We start from the raw sequence: 13,286 nt of genomic DNA on the forward strand, positions 1-13,286 counted from the left end.
TTTCCCCTCATCAACCCCAACCAGAAATCTTACTACAGACCTCTTGAGGAGTGGGGCTTGAACCTAGGCCTTTCAGTCCAATTCTAGGAACATTATCACTAGACCACAAGAGGGGTCCTGATAAACAAACTTAGATACATCACTCTTCGCCATTAACTACATCATTGATATAGGTTGTAAATAATCCTTTTGGCAACTTTGTAACAGTTAATTGCTACCAATCTCTCAAATGCTACAAATTAACAACTAAATTATGGCATCATATTCTTCCAGATGATAGTTTAACTTGAACCACATCCATGTGTCAGTATTCACCCAGGAGGAGGATATGGAGGATGGTGAGATTGTGTGGAGCACGCTGACATGTTAAGGCATTTTGAGATCAAAGAAGAAGTGGTGTTGTGTCTCTTGAAAAGCGGCCATGCAAGTAGACAGGGTGGTAAAGAAAACATATAGCATGCTGACTTTTATTGGTCGGAGAGCTGAGTACAAGAGTTGGAATGATATGTCACAGCTTTGTAAGATTTTTGATTAGGCCACACAGTACTGCATTCAATTCTGGTTGCCACATTACAGAAAGGACGTGGAGGCTTCAGAGAGGTTGCAGAAGAGGTTTACATGGATTAGAGGATATGAGCCATAATGACAGGCTAGAAAAACTCAGGTTGTTTTCTCTGGAGTGTCAAAGGCTGAGGGGAGATGTGATAGAAGTCTATAAACTTATGAGATGCAGATACGGTTGTCGGTCATAATCTTTTTCCCCAAGAGTTGAAATATCTAAAACTAGAGGGCATGCATTTAAGTTGAGGGGGAGAAGTTCAAAAAATATGTGAAGGGCAAGGTTTTTTTTAAAAACACAGATAGAGGTAGGAGTCTGGAACATGATGCCGGGGTGATGGTGGAGGCAGATACAATAGGGACAATTAAGGTACTTTTAGATAAGCATATGAATATGTAAGGAATGGAGGGATATGGACCAAGGGTGGGCAGCAGCAATTAGTTTATTTTGCTGTAATGTTTGGCACAACATCATGGGACAAAGGGCCCATTCCTGTGCTGTACGGTTCTACGCTCTAACATCCAAACATGGGTTCTTAAGTGTCAAGCCAATTAAGTGTCAGGCAATGGCTATCTTAAACAAGAGAAAATCTAAGCATTATCCCTTTACATTCAATGACAGTACCATTGCTGAATCTCCCAGTATCAACATTCAGGGGCTGCAGGGAGTAGAATACTATCTCTGAAATAGCAGCATTAAACAACCAGTTAAATCCATCCATCTATAAACAATGGCTGCTCAGCATCTTGAAGTTACATTTTCTTGAGGCATCCCTTCACACAAAATATACTCATTTATTCAGTCTTCAGTTATTTTGTGATACCCCATCGGCTTGCCACAGATGACACTGGCAGTGTTCAGTATACTGCTAACTAATTAATAATTTCCTAAGCTTTTCATATGTTGTTTATTACAATCTATTGCCAAGAGGATAGAACTTACTATTCAATTGTTTGAATGGAAATACAGTACCAGTTGTGTGCCCCATGATGTAATGACCTAATGTTCCAACTGAAGATCAAAAAACAGAATGTTCTATGGAGCACTGATTGTTCAGACTTTGTGGAGATATTATTTATCCCAAGAATGGAAGTCCAGTTTGACTCACTACAAAGTGTTTTTCTTTTCAATCTCAAGTCAAAAAGTCATGTATTTGATGAGAACACAAAACATAACTCAACTTTGTAGCAGGTCTACAAATGTAGAAGGAACAAAAGAACTGTAAATCGCAGGAAGATGCCTTAGACAGCAAGTGCATTGAAAATGTTCTTAACTTTGACTTAAAAAAGAAAATGAAAATGCTTTTAGAAATATGTTGAGATTTACAACATGGAAAAGGCCATTCTTGTGAGCTATTCCCTGCTCATATATCCTTCATCCAAACAAACAATTCTAGTGACATTTACTTACCCATTTGATACATCAATTTATCCTTCAATCAAACTTTGAATGTTGACAGTTTCTGCTTCAATCACAATAAATTCTTAAATTCCAGATAAAACCTCAGAACTGGATTCTGCAAATCAGGGACAAAACAGAAGTTGCTGGAAATGCTCAACAAGTCGAGCAGCATCTGTGAACAAAAAGTCTTAGTTAATGTTTCGGGTCCAGTGACCCTTCCTCAGAAATTCTGAGGGTCACCAGACCGAAAATGTTAACTGATTTTTCTTGAATTCTAGAGTCTTATAACTCTCCAAAGATTCTCTTCCCCTACATGTTCCAAATCTCTTGCACGTTATTGACAACCTTTTAACTACTGCAATATGCTGCCTCTGCCAACTGTGTTCTAGCCTTTCACAACTTTAAACACTGCCAAAGATATTTCTAAAAGGCTCTCCAAGTATATTTTTCTGATCATTAAACTGAAAATAAAACACTCCCAAACAGCAGGAAGGACCGATGTTCCAGTAAAAACCGCAGCTGGCTCTACATGGGAGTCTTGGTGTTCTTGCCTCTCCCCACCCACTGAAATACCAATATGCTGGTTGCCCTGAGTCCCCCGTAGATTGCTTGTGTTAATCTTCACTTTCAGTCTAAGGGAATGTTCCAGTGCTGATGCAGCACACATTTGGCTTCACCCTCTGCGCACACCCTGCTCATTAGTCCTTTAAGTGGGTGCTGTTTACAAATAGAATTCAAAATGGTTAGAAATATTTCTTTAAACATAAATAAATAAACGCTAACAAAACAGTGTATTCTGCATTTCACTCAGCAGTATTATGTTACAGGCAAAAAGCTGGGAAATAAGCTTGTATGTCAGGTGTGCAGAATTATTAGGCAGAACATGCTAGCTTTCTAAATTGAGGGAGAGAACGTTCACACTGCTTTACGAGTCCAGTGAGCTTTCTTCAGAAATGTTGACTCTGCTTTGTCTCTACAGATGCTGCCAGACTTGCTGAGTTTCTCCAGCAGTTTCTGTTTTTTGATATCTGTGATGTTCTAATTAGGCCCCTCTTATGTGCTTAATTTTCATTGGTTGGCCATGCCTTCAGTTGCCTAGGCATAAAAGTCTGGAACATTCTCCCTACATCTCTCTACCTTGCAACTTTTGGCCTTCTGTTTTAATGTGTTCTTTGGGTGCTACATTAATTGAAAAATTTCCTGTGAAGCTCCTCTAGACATTTCATTTTGTTACAGTAAACAAAGTTGCTGCTATCGTAACATAATTCCCTTACATTTTGCAATTGAAAGATGCTTCAAAACAACTTTTAAGAAAACAAATTATTTTATTGATGGTATGCATCACATGGTGCACACTAAGTACAGGCCAGCATTAAACTCAATTCAGTGGTCAATGGAGTGATCATGCATATATTCACTTGGTGCAAAGCTGTGTCACTTCACACTGACACCACAGTTATAATGCAAATACAGCCTGAATCTTGGGGTCACAGCCGCGAGCAGCATTCCTCAGAGCAGGAATGGCACTCCTTCGAAGATGTAATCTCACTTCTTTTCCCTTCAGAGCCAGTTTTTGACCTAGGCAAGAGTCACACTCACAAATGTAGTTGTGAGTGCATATATACACTAAGTCTACATTTGAAAGACCACATGGTCGAGATGAAGTACTTCTTTTTAGACAAAATGATATTATACATGTAAATTTAGACCAGCATGCATTGTGTGTCTTCATTCCTCTTTTGTATCCATCGCGTTCACATATTGCTGAAGGAGAGCCTCCACCTCTGGCCGTTTGCTCATCTTGTTTGCTTTACCTTGATAACGTCCCCGCTTTCCAGCACCTTTTCCATCAAGGATTTGGGCAACCCTGCATTGAAGAACACCACCAAAATAGACAGCCAATGAATCACTTTCTTTTGCCAAGGTTACTGAAGCTGTCATATTTTCCAATTGTTCTTGCTCATTAACAAAGGAGCATCTGTTACATCTGTTTCACTCCCTGTGGGATAGACAATGCCTGATAACATTTTTAGTTTGTATTATCAAACGTTTCCAACCTCCCCTAAAATTCATTCCTGTTTTCAGAGTTGCTCAGAAGATGCAGAATCTTCACTTACCCATCAGGGGTTTGAACATTTACAAAGAGCTAGAATTGTCTCTCCAATATCTCAGCAAAGACCTGATAAATCTCACAGTTCTTACAGTAGCTGGCAAATTAGTATGCAATTAAAACCATAAGTAGAAAGCAATTTTGTTTTATTACAGTAGGACCTGAGATATAACTAACTACTCCATCTGTTAAAAACAAAGTTCCTCTGTTGGTTCCTTGGTTCTCACTAATCCCAGCTTCTTTCAACTGGGAAGGTAAAACCAGAAAAATTCACCACATCCATGATACTAAAATTGTTGTCTAATTAGCCCAAAATACATTGCAAAGAGGTGGATTAAGTTAACATTTGGAAGATAATAGTATAGGGGGATGGTATAGGGGGATGGGCTTAGATTAAATCACAGGTCGGCACAACATGGAGGGCCGAAGGGCCTGTTCTGCACTGTATTGTTCTATGTTCTATAATATTATTACATGCTCCTCTTCCAAACCAGGATTAGTCAGATCCTCATTATATATGTATTAACTTTGTGTATTAACACTTCCCAGTGCAAAGATAGCTGCTCTGCTAACCGTTACAGAATATTCACTGAGACTATATAATACAGCTCTTTCCCCCAATCATATTCCCATTGTGACCCTATCTTGGTGCTTGAAAATCATCAGAACCCACATCTGTAGGAACAGGACAGGGACCAACTGCTAGGGGCTAGGGCTGTTGGATGGCTATGATCGTGGGAAGAAGATTAGGGGATACTGAAAGAAACTCATGAAGGCAAGTTGCTTAGTGCTTGGGCTTTTTAGGTAAAAAGCACCTACATTCCCAGTAGATTTTTTAGGACTGTAAGATCAGACTGCTGGTCATGGCCACTACTGAAAAACTGCAAGAGTTAAAGTGGTCTTGCAGCTGTTGGCACTTGGGGCTCATGTCTCCAAAGCTTAGGCTGACCACACTGGGGTCAGTTTGAAAAGCCCTGGTACATTAGGAGGGCGTTAAAATATCTGGTCATAGACAATCAATATTGCTTAAAAACATCAAAGCAATAGAAGCAACAAAGTTTGTGTTTCACAAGGTGCCTGAACAGTTACAGAAACTAGACAATATAACCATACTTTGAACCTAGCTCTTCGACAGCATCCACTTGACCTGCTAACAGGAATAAGCCTGCTCCTTTTTCATCACCGACTGTTAGAAATGCAAGCACTACCTGAGGAGACAGAATAAACAGAAGATGATCTCCAAGATGTTTAACATTTATTCGTATTTATCTAGGCAACATGAATCAGTACCAGGGAATTAAAAAAAACTTTGCTCTCCTTTGAATTTGGTAGCACTATTGATCCAGATCTTAGTACACACGGTGCAATGATCTACATCGCGGGTTGCAGGGGACAATTTCAAAGCTTGCAGATGACACAAAACTGTATACTGAGAGAAGAACAGTGCAGAACTCCAAAAGTCAGTGGAGTCGGTGAATAGTTGGCAGATGGTTCTCAATGTAAAGAAGAGAGAGGAGATGCCCTTTGCTAGGAAAAACATTGAAATGTAATAGTTAATAGAGGGTAAAATTCTAAAGGAGGTACACGAACACAGGGTAAATGTGCACAGATCAATGATGATGGGAGGAGAGGTGGATGGAGCAGTTAATAAAGCATATAGTGTCCTCAGCTTCATAATAGGGTATAGACCACAACAGCACGGATGTGATGTTAAACTTGTACAAGACTATGGGTCTCGTTACCACATTATGGGCAGGATGTGAATTCACTGGAGAGAGAGTGCATTAGTGACTTACAAGAATGGCTCCAGGAATCAGAAAATTCAGTTATGAGGATAGATGAAAAAGTTGGGATTATTCCTCTTGGAGAGAAGGAGGCTGCAAGGAGATCTCAGATTTTCAAAATCATAAGCTGGTTGTCAAGAGAGAAACTGTTTTCTGTCTGTAAAAAGGATCAAGAGCAAGAGGGCATGGATATAAAAGGATGTGAAAAAGAAGCAAATACGAGGTGAGAAAAATAAACTTTTGCTCAGGGCGAGTAGTTAGGGTTAGGGTTGTACTGCCTGGAAGTGTGGTTGTGGTGAAGGCAAGTGCAACTGAGGCACTCAAGAGGGTACTGGATGATTATTTAAGATACAAGGGGATGGTGAAAAAGCAGGAAATTGGCAATAGGTAATGACACTTATTTAAAGAGCTGGTGCTGACACAATGGGCCAAATGGTCTCCATCTGCATTGTAGAACTATGGTGACTCTGTGCAGAAAGATGGAGGTCAGATGGTTTCAGGGCAAAAAGATTAGCTGAAAAGACCTTCCAGTTTGATCAAAAATTGCTCTTTGATTCAAACTACACAAGGGTTCCACTAGTGTGACATTCTTCTACTGTCAACTGTATCTCAGTAGGTGGAACTGTCACCAGAGACAAAAAAGGTCATGGATTGAAGTCTCACTCCAGGATTTGATCACGGCTGACACCCTCAGGGAATGGTGCATGGTCAGAGGTGTCATCATTTGACTTAGACATTAGAGACCCTACTGACCCTCCCATGGCACTAATTTCAGAAAGGCACAATGGAGTCCTCTCTGGTGCCTTGGCCAATATTTATTCTTAAATCAACATCAAAAAAATCAGATTGTTAGACATTTTCACATATCTCCCTGTGGGAGCTTGCTGAGAGAAATCTGGCAGCTGCATTTCCTATATTACATGAGTTTTTCCGTTGTAGGTTTCCCAATTTGAAGTATCTTATGGTGAGGAAAGCTCAATATAAGCCCAAGTCAGTAAGACCTCAGGATAGTGGTACTAGGAAAACAGAAGTCCCTCCTGCAATCAGCCTGAGCAGATGGGATTGTCCAATTATCTCCAACGATTGACAAATTCTGGTTAGTACTGTGCTGGTTACATGCAAAAATAACAAATTATTTGAGGCTGCCTAAGTAATTTCATGTCTGACGCTTGATGCCATTAGAAGAGAGGTACAATGAATTAGCACAGCACTGCCACGGAGGCCTTTAGCCTGCTCCACAATCAACACTACAGCAGGAGAGTGGGGACAGCCAACTCAATGACACAGATAGACTCAGACGGGATGGTTCATGGAAAAGAAACAAGAAAGATTTCAAACAGATACACACAGAAAGCAAGCAAGGGCCAAAGCAAAACAAAAAAAAAGAGAAAAAATGTAAAGAGTCAACAATGCAATAAGACAAAATGAATATGTAAGATGAGAATGGTAGACATTAGTGAGAGTAAGAAGTCGCTATTGAAGATTACATACTGATGCAAACAATAAGAATCTATCAAATAAATAAAAATGGATTTTGAAATCATCATTTAAATTGACCAGTAACAGTTGCTCCACCTTACCTCAGCACTAACTTCATTTGCTACAATATTCATAAATTCATTGTCCCCATCTTTTCTGAAAGAAAATAACGGAAATAGATGTGAAAATTTTAAAAGGGCCTTTCACTGAAACAATGAGAATATAGATTGTTGCCCACTGTGGAAGTTTAAAATGTTTACAGCAGAAAAAGGGGCCACTTGGTCAATCGCACTTGCGCCAGCTGAAAAGAGTGAGTCACCCAGTCTAATCTCACTTGGCAGAATTTGATCTATAGCCCTTCTCATAAATGCATTTGAGGTACATAGCCAGACATTGTTTAAATTAGTAGAGGGTTTTGCCATGCTCTAGCCTTTCATGTAGCAAGATCCAACCTCTTATCATCCTCTGGGTGAAAATTTGTTTTTATTTCCCTTCTAACATTTCCACCAGTCACATTAAACATATGTCCCCCCAATCAATGACCTCTCCAAAACAGTAAATAGGAAACCTTCATCTCGACCTGTTATACATCTCAATCAACTTTCTCCTCAGCCTTTCTCTTACAAAAAGAGAACATCCCAATCTGTCCAATCTTTCCTGACAGCTACATTGTTTCACATAGCAGCAGTACCCCATTATGTTTTAATTAGATCCCCTACAGTGTGGAAACAGGCCCTTTGGCCCAACAAGTCCACACCGCCCCTTGAAGCATCCCACCCAGACCCATCCCCCTATAACCCACACACTCCTGAACACTACGGGCAATTTAGCATGGCCGATCCACCTAGCCTGCATACCTTTGGACTGTGGGAGGAAACCGGAGCACCCGGAGGAATCCCACGCAGACACGGGGAGAATGTGCAAACTCCGCACACAGTTGCCCAAGGCTGGAATTGAACCCGGGTCCCTGGCGCTGTGACGCTGCAGTGCTAACCACCGAGCCACAGTGCTGCCCTAAGGTTTTCTTAAACCTTATTTTCTGCTCTCAGAATTGAAGACATGTCAGTGCTGGAAACAGCAACACTTTAAGCATGCGTACCAGCATCAAACATGCCAGGTCAGATACAACATAGTTCAAGTGCTGTAGAAGACTTAATTACACCAGTGGCCACATTTGGAAATATTTCATTGACAGTAAAGTAGTCTAGCACATCCTATGTAAATATAAAGTCTTAGAGTCACAGAGTCATTCAACATGGAAACATACCCTTTGGCCCAAGTCATCCATGCTGACCAGAGATCCCAAATTAATCTAATCCAAACTGCCTGCATTTGGCCCATATCCTTCTAAACCTTTCCTATCCATATACCTGTCCAAATTTCTTTTAAATGTGGTAATTGTAACCACCTCCACCACTTCTTCTGGCAGCTCATTCCATACACATATCACCAAGTGTTTTAAAAAAAAGTCTCTTCGGTCCCTTTTAAATCTTTGCCCTCTCACCTTAAACCTATGCCTTCTAGTTTTAGACTCCCATACACGGGGGGGAAATACCTTGACTATTCACCTTATTCATGCCTCTTGGCCCAAAACGTCAGCTTTTGTGCTCCTAAGATGCCGCTTGGCCTGCTGTGTTCATCCATTTTGTTATCTCGGATTCTCCAGCATCTGCAGTTCCCATTATCTCTGATACAACATCCTTGTAAATCTTGTTTGCACCCTTTCCAGTTTAATAACATCTTTCCAATAGTGGGGTGACCAGAATTATACACAACGTTCCAAATGTGGCCTTTTCAATGTCTTGTATAGCTGTAACATGACATCCCAACTGCTGTACTCAATGCTCTGCTTGGTGAGGACAAGCGTGCCAAGTCTTTCTTCCCTTTAAAACAAAGCTCTGACTACACTGCAGTAATGATTCATAGTCTGGATCACAAAACAGAAAAATGTACTGAAACTTAATTAAAATTTGTTTGAAAGAACAGTTGAGAAAATTAGAAATCATTGAGAAAGTTAATTAAAAGTGTAGCATCGTTCTTCACATAGACAAAAGAATGTAGAAAACTTTTATACACCGGTTTCATACTGACAGAAGGCATCACTGTGGAAAGGCTGCTTCTGAGTTTACGTGGCTTTGAGTGGCCAAAACAGAATTTCTCTCAACTTTAATTCACATTCCAACAAAAAAAACTTAAAATGGGACATAAAAGTAGATTCTTTTAGGCAGTTAGAGGAGCAGAAAGAAGTTTCACATAGTGCAAGGATGTCCATACACAAGATATCTGGAAGATAATATGGAAAATGGACCAGATACATCCTGACCAAAAACTGAACTGGTCCTGTCTTCTAAATACCGGGGCTACAAAAGCAAAATCAAAGGCTCACAAGTCCACAATGAGTAACTCACGAACTGACTTTCCAGGGCCTATCCACCCAACTACAAGGCACAAGTTGTAAGTGCAATGGAAAACTGTGGTTGGATGAGTGCAGCTCCAACACTCAACACCATCCAAGGCAAAACAGTCTGTGCTCTATCCATCACCTTCACTACCAGCACACAGTGGCAGCTTATGCACCTTCTGCAAGATGCACTGCAACCACTCACCAAGGTTTTTCACACAATAACTTCCAAGATCTCCCCCACCTAGAAGGACAAGAGTAGTGGACAGATGGTAACACTACCGCTCAAAAGTTTCCCTCCAAGAGGCACACAATCCTGACACAAAACTATATTGCTGCTCATTAAATGTCACCGAGTTAAGATCCTGCAACTCCATTGCTGATAGTATGGAGGATGTACCTACAACACATGGGCAGCGCTGGTTTAAGGCAACAGCTCAGCATCACTTTATCAAAGATAATTATGAATGGGCAATAAATACTAGCCTAGCCAATGACACCCACATCTTATGAATGAATAAGAAAAATAAACTTCAAGATCTAAGAGTTATTCATTCTTCTGTCTTGAAATTGAGTTTTTGTTTAAAAATATAATAGCTGTCCATTTTCTAGATGCTAATGTGGTTTACTTAGATCATTAAACTTAATTTTAGATCAACAACCATACCATAAACTTGTGATTTTCTTTGGCTGACTAGCTTCATAGATCATTGGAGTGTCTGTGTATGGGCTTCCACTGAATGCAATCCCTGCACTGCAACTAAAGGTCAGAATGTTATGTGACCTGCGTTCAATTTGATATAGGGCTTACTTAAGAAAAGCAAGATTGTGACCTGCATAAGCTTCTATTGTCTTCAGTGAAAGAGCACAAGAGCTGTGTTCCAAACCCATTCAAACATCAGTGTACATACAAAGAATAATGGCAGAATATCAAGTTTCTTACCTGTGCAAAACTAATAACTTGCCCTTGTTTGGATCACTCCTAAAGTTTTTTGCTGTTAACAGAGCCAAATCCCTGAGCAGGTTTAGATTGTTCTTTAGAGCAGAGAAAAGAAAAACATATTACGTGTAAGTTCCACCCAAGGGTTTAATTATTCCCAAAAGTGCTCAAAATAAAACAAACATATACTCCAGTGGCGACAGTCAGAGAACACAAACTCTAAATGCGATTTGAGTATAGATTTTGTAATTTTTTTTTCCAATGCATAGACAAATATGTAGGGAGAATACATCAGCAGCAGAAGAAAGCAATTTCATGATTACCTGTCCATTAACTGAATACCTGCAAAAAACTGGACACCCCGTAGATCTCTCCATTCAGGTATCCAATAAACTCTCCTAGCATGGGGTCAGATAGTTCAGTTGGTTGGATGGCAAGTTTGCAATGCAGTCATGCCATAACACTGCATGAATTCCTGGCTGAGGTTACCATGAAGGACTCTTCTTCTCAATCTCTCCCCTTGCCTGAGGCATGGTGACCCTCAGGTTAAACCACCACTTGTCACCTCTCTCTATAACGAGACAGCAGACCTACAGTCTGGTAAGACTACAGCAACTTTACTCATACTCTCCTAACATGTGAATTTCAACCTGAAGAGCTACCTTGGCTAAATCTAAGATTTTTTTTGCATTAAAATTGTTTCTAAGAGAACGTAATATGCTAATTACTAGGTAAACCTTAATAGTCATATCAAGTATTTGTAAATCAATCTGACACCTTTAATTCTGACCTCAAAGATTTAGCAGTTGAAAACTTGCGTGAAACTTATACAAAAAGGATTGAAGATGGAATAGAATTTGCGATTGAAACAGAAGACATCAGATATGACTTTAATAAATGGAAATGGAATGTTTTCAGAGAAATGCTTCTTACCAGGAAACAGAAAATATAATTTATAGTTGCTCTTAATCTATATAAATCTCATATTAATCCAGACAAAATTAACCGAAAATGTATTTTGGGGAAGGTTTGCCTTTGTGACTCCTGAGGAATAAGGTCATAAATCTACTGTTTACATTGCAAGTAACATACAATGGATGTTTACGCAGTAAGACTTCTTCGTTGAACTCATCAAGATCCTCAGTAACCACACAAACATGCAAAACCTGAAATATTAGTCTGAAAATTACTATTGCCAATATCATCACTTAATTGCTTAAATGTTAGCATAACAACTTTCCCCTATTTCAAAACAGCCAATTAACAGGTTGAGGAACAGTAATCTTCTGCCTTGTGCATTTAGGAATTGGAGTATAATGTACCGTTAAAAGAACTAACAGTTGTGTGTGTAAATTGTCCTTATGGTTCAAAATTTAACGATTTTGGACAAAGCACTATTATTAATCACACTTATCAGTACATTCTTTTGTTAAAATCTCGCATTAAAAACATTTTTTACATTAGTTATTTCAATATGTAGACAATTATTAATGGTCAACTACAGCTCTTAATTGACAACATAAGCAAACTAAATTATTAGCAATACCTTCTGTAACAATTTGACTGATTTTTGCAATTTGTCCACAGCTTCAATGTGTTCCTCTGGCCCATTCCTGAAAAATTAAGTGAACAAATTCACTGAAGCACCTTCCATTTACACAAAAATTCTAAACAATATATTCAATAACACAATTTCAATGTTTGAATACATCGAACATTCTTGCTACTTTCAATCAAGACAGAGAAAGAGGATAATAAAGTGTGAAGCTGGATGAACACAGCAGGCCAAGCAGCATCTCAGGAGCACAAAAGCTGACGTTTCGGGCACAGTTAGACTGTGTCTCTCCTTCACTATAATATCTTTCGGAAAGAGGACTAAGATACTTTTGTAAAGTAGATCATGAGCCTGTTCTAGAAGCCAAAGTTTTATTGCTATGGTTTCAATAGTCATAAAATCACACAGCATGGAAACAAACCTTTTGGTCCAACTAGTCCATGCTGACCATGTTCCCAAACTAGAAACACTTGCCAGTGCTTGGCTCATATCTCTCGAAACCTTTCTTACTCATGTACTTTTATCGTTTAATATCTTTTGTATATATCTTTTATAAATATCTTTTAAATGGTAGTAACCATATCTCCATCCACCACTTTCTCTGGCAGTTCATTCCACACGAACTACTCTCCAAATAAAAAAGTTGTCCTTCGTGTCCTTTATAAATCTTTCTCCTCTCACCTTAGAAATATGCCTCCTAGTTTTGAACTACCCTACTCAAAGGAAAAAGACCCATCTTTCGTCTTGTCTACACCCCTACTAATTTTACAAACCTCTATAGTAGTTCATGACATGTTAATTTAGCTCACTCAATTCCAACTGTTTGGCAGCTTTGTAAGAACTTGCACCTGAAAGATGTTAATTAAAATGAATCGGCTGACTGAAGTTGTTTTGCCTATTTCCCCAACAAATGTACTGCTGTGCAGGGATATATCATGTTCTAAAATCATGACTAAAAAGTTGTGACGTCAGCACGTGCATGGTTACATTGTTGATGGGAAACTGCATTTTGGCAGCCTCAATATTGGAATGCCATTCAGGCTCTCTGGCCAAAGTG

At 39.4% G+C, this 13,286-nt stretch overlaps 1 protein-coding gene across 2 annotated transcripts in view; it reads right to left on the reverse strand.

Moving 5' to 3' along the window:
- Nucleotides 1-3,265: 3,265 nt before the first annotated feature.
- The window catches only part of aarsd1 (alanyl-tRNA synthetase domain containing 1), a 76,012-nt gene continuing 65,991 nt past the window's right edge, over nucleotides 3,266-13,286 (reverse strand). For both annotated transcript variants that reach the window (XM_048560393.2, XM_059638812.1), the window contains 5 exons: nucleotides 12,221-12,287; nucleotides 10,678-10,769; nucleotides 7,435-7,489; nucleotides 5,184-5,278; nucleotides 3,266-3,827 (listed from right to left, as the gene is read on the reverse strand). In XM_048560393.2, the coding sequence (XP_048416350.1) occupies nucleotides 3,689-3,827; nucleotides 5,184-5,278; nucleotides 7,435-7,489; nucleotides 10,678-10,769; nucleotides 12,221-12,287 (448 nt within the window). In that variant the 3' untranslated portion in view covers nucleotides 3,266-3,688. The remainder of the gene's footprint in view (nucleotides 3,828-5,183; nucleotides 5,279-7,434; nucleotides 7,490-10,677; nucleotides 10,770-12,220; nucleotides 12,288-13,286) is intronic.

This window comes from Stegostoma tigrinum, chromosome 31 (genome assembly GCF_030684315.1).
Source record: "Stegostoma tigrinum isolate sSteTig4 chromosome 31, sSteTig4.hap1, whole genome shotgun sequence".
Lineage (NCBI taxonomy): Eukaryota > Metazoa > Chordata > Chondrichthyes > Orectolobiformes > Stegostomatidae > Stegostoma > Stegostoma tigrinum.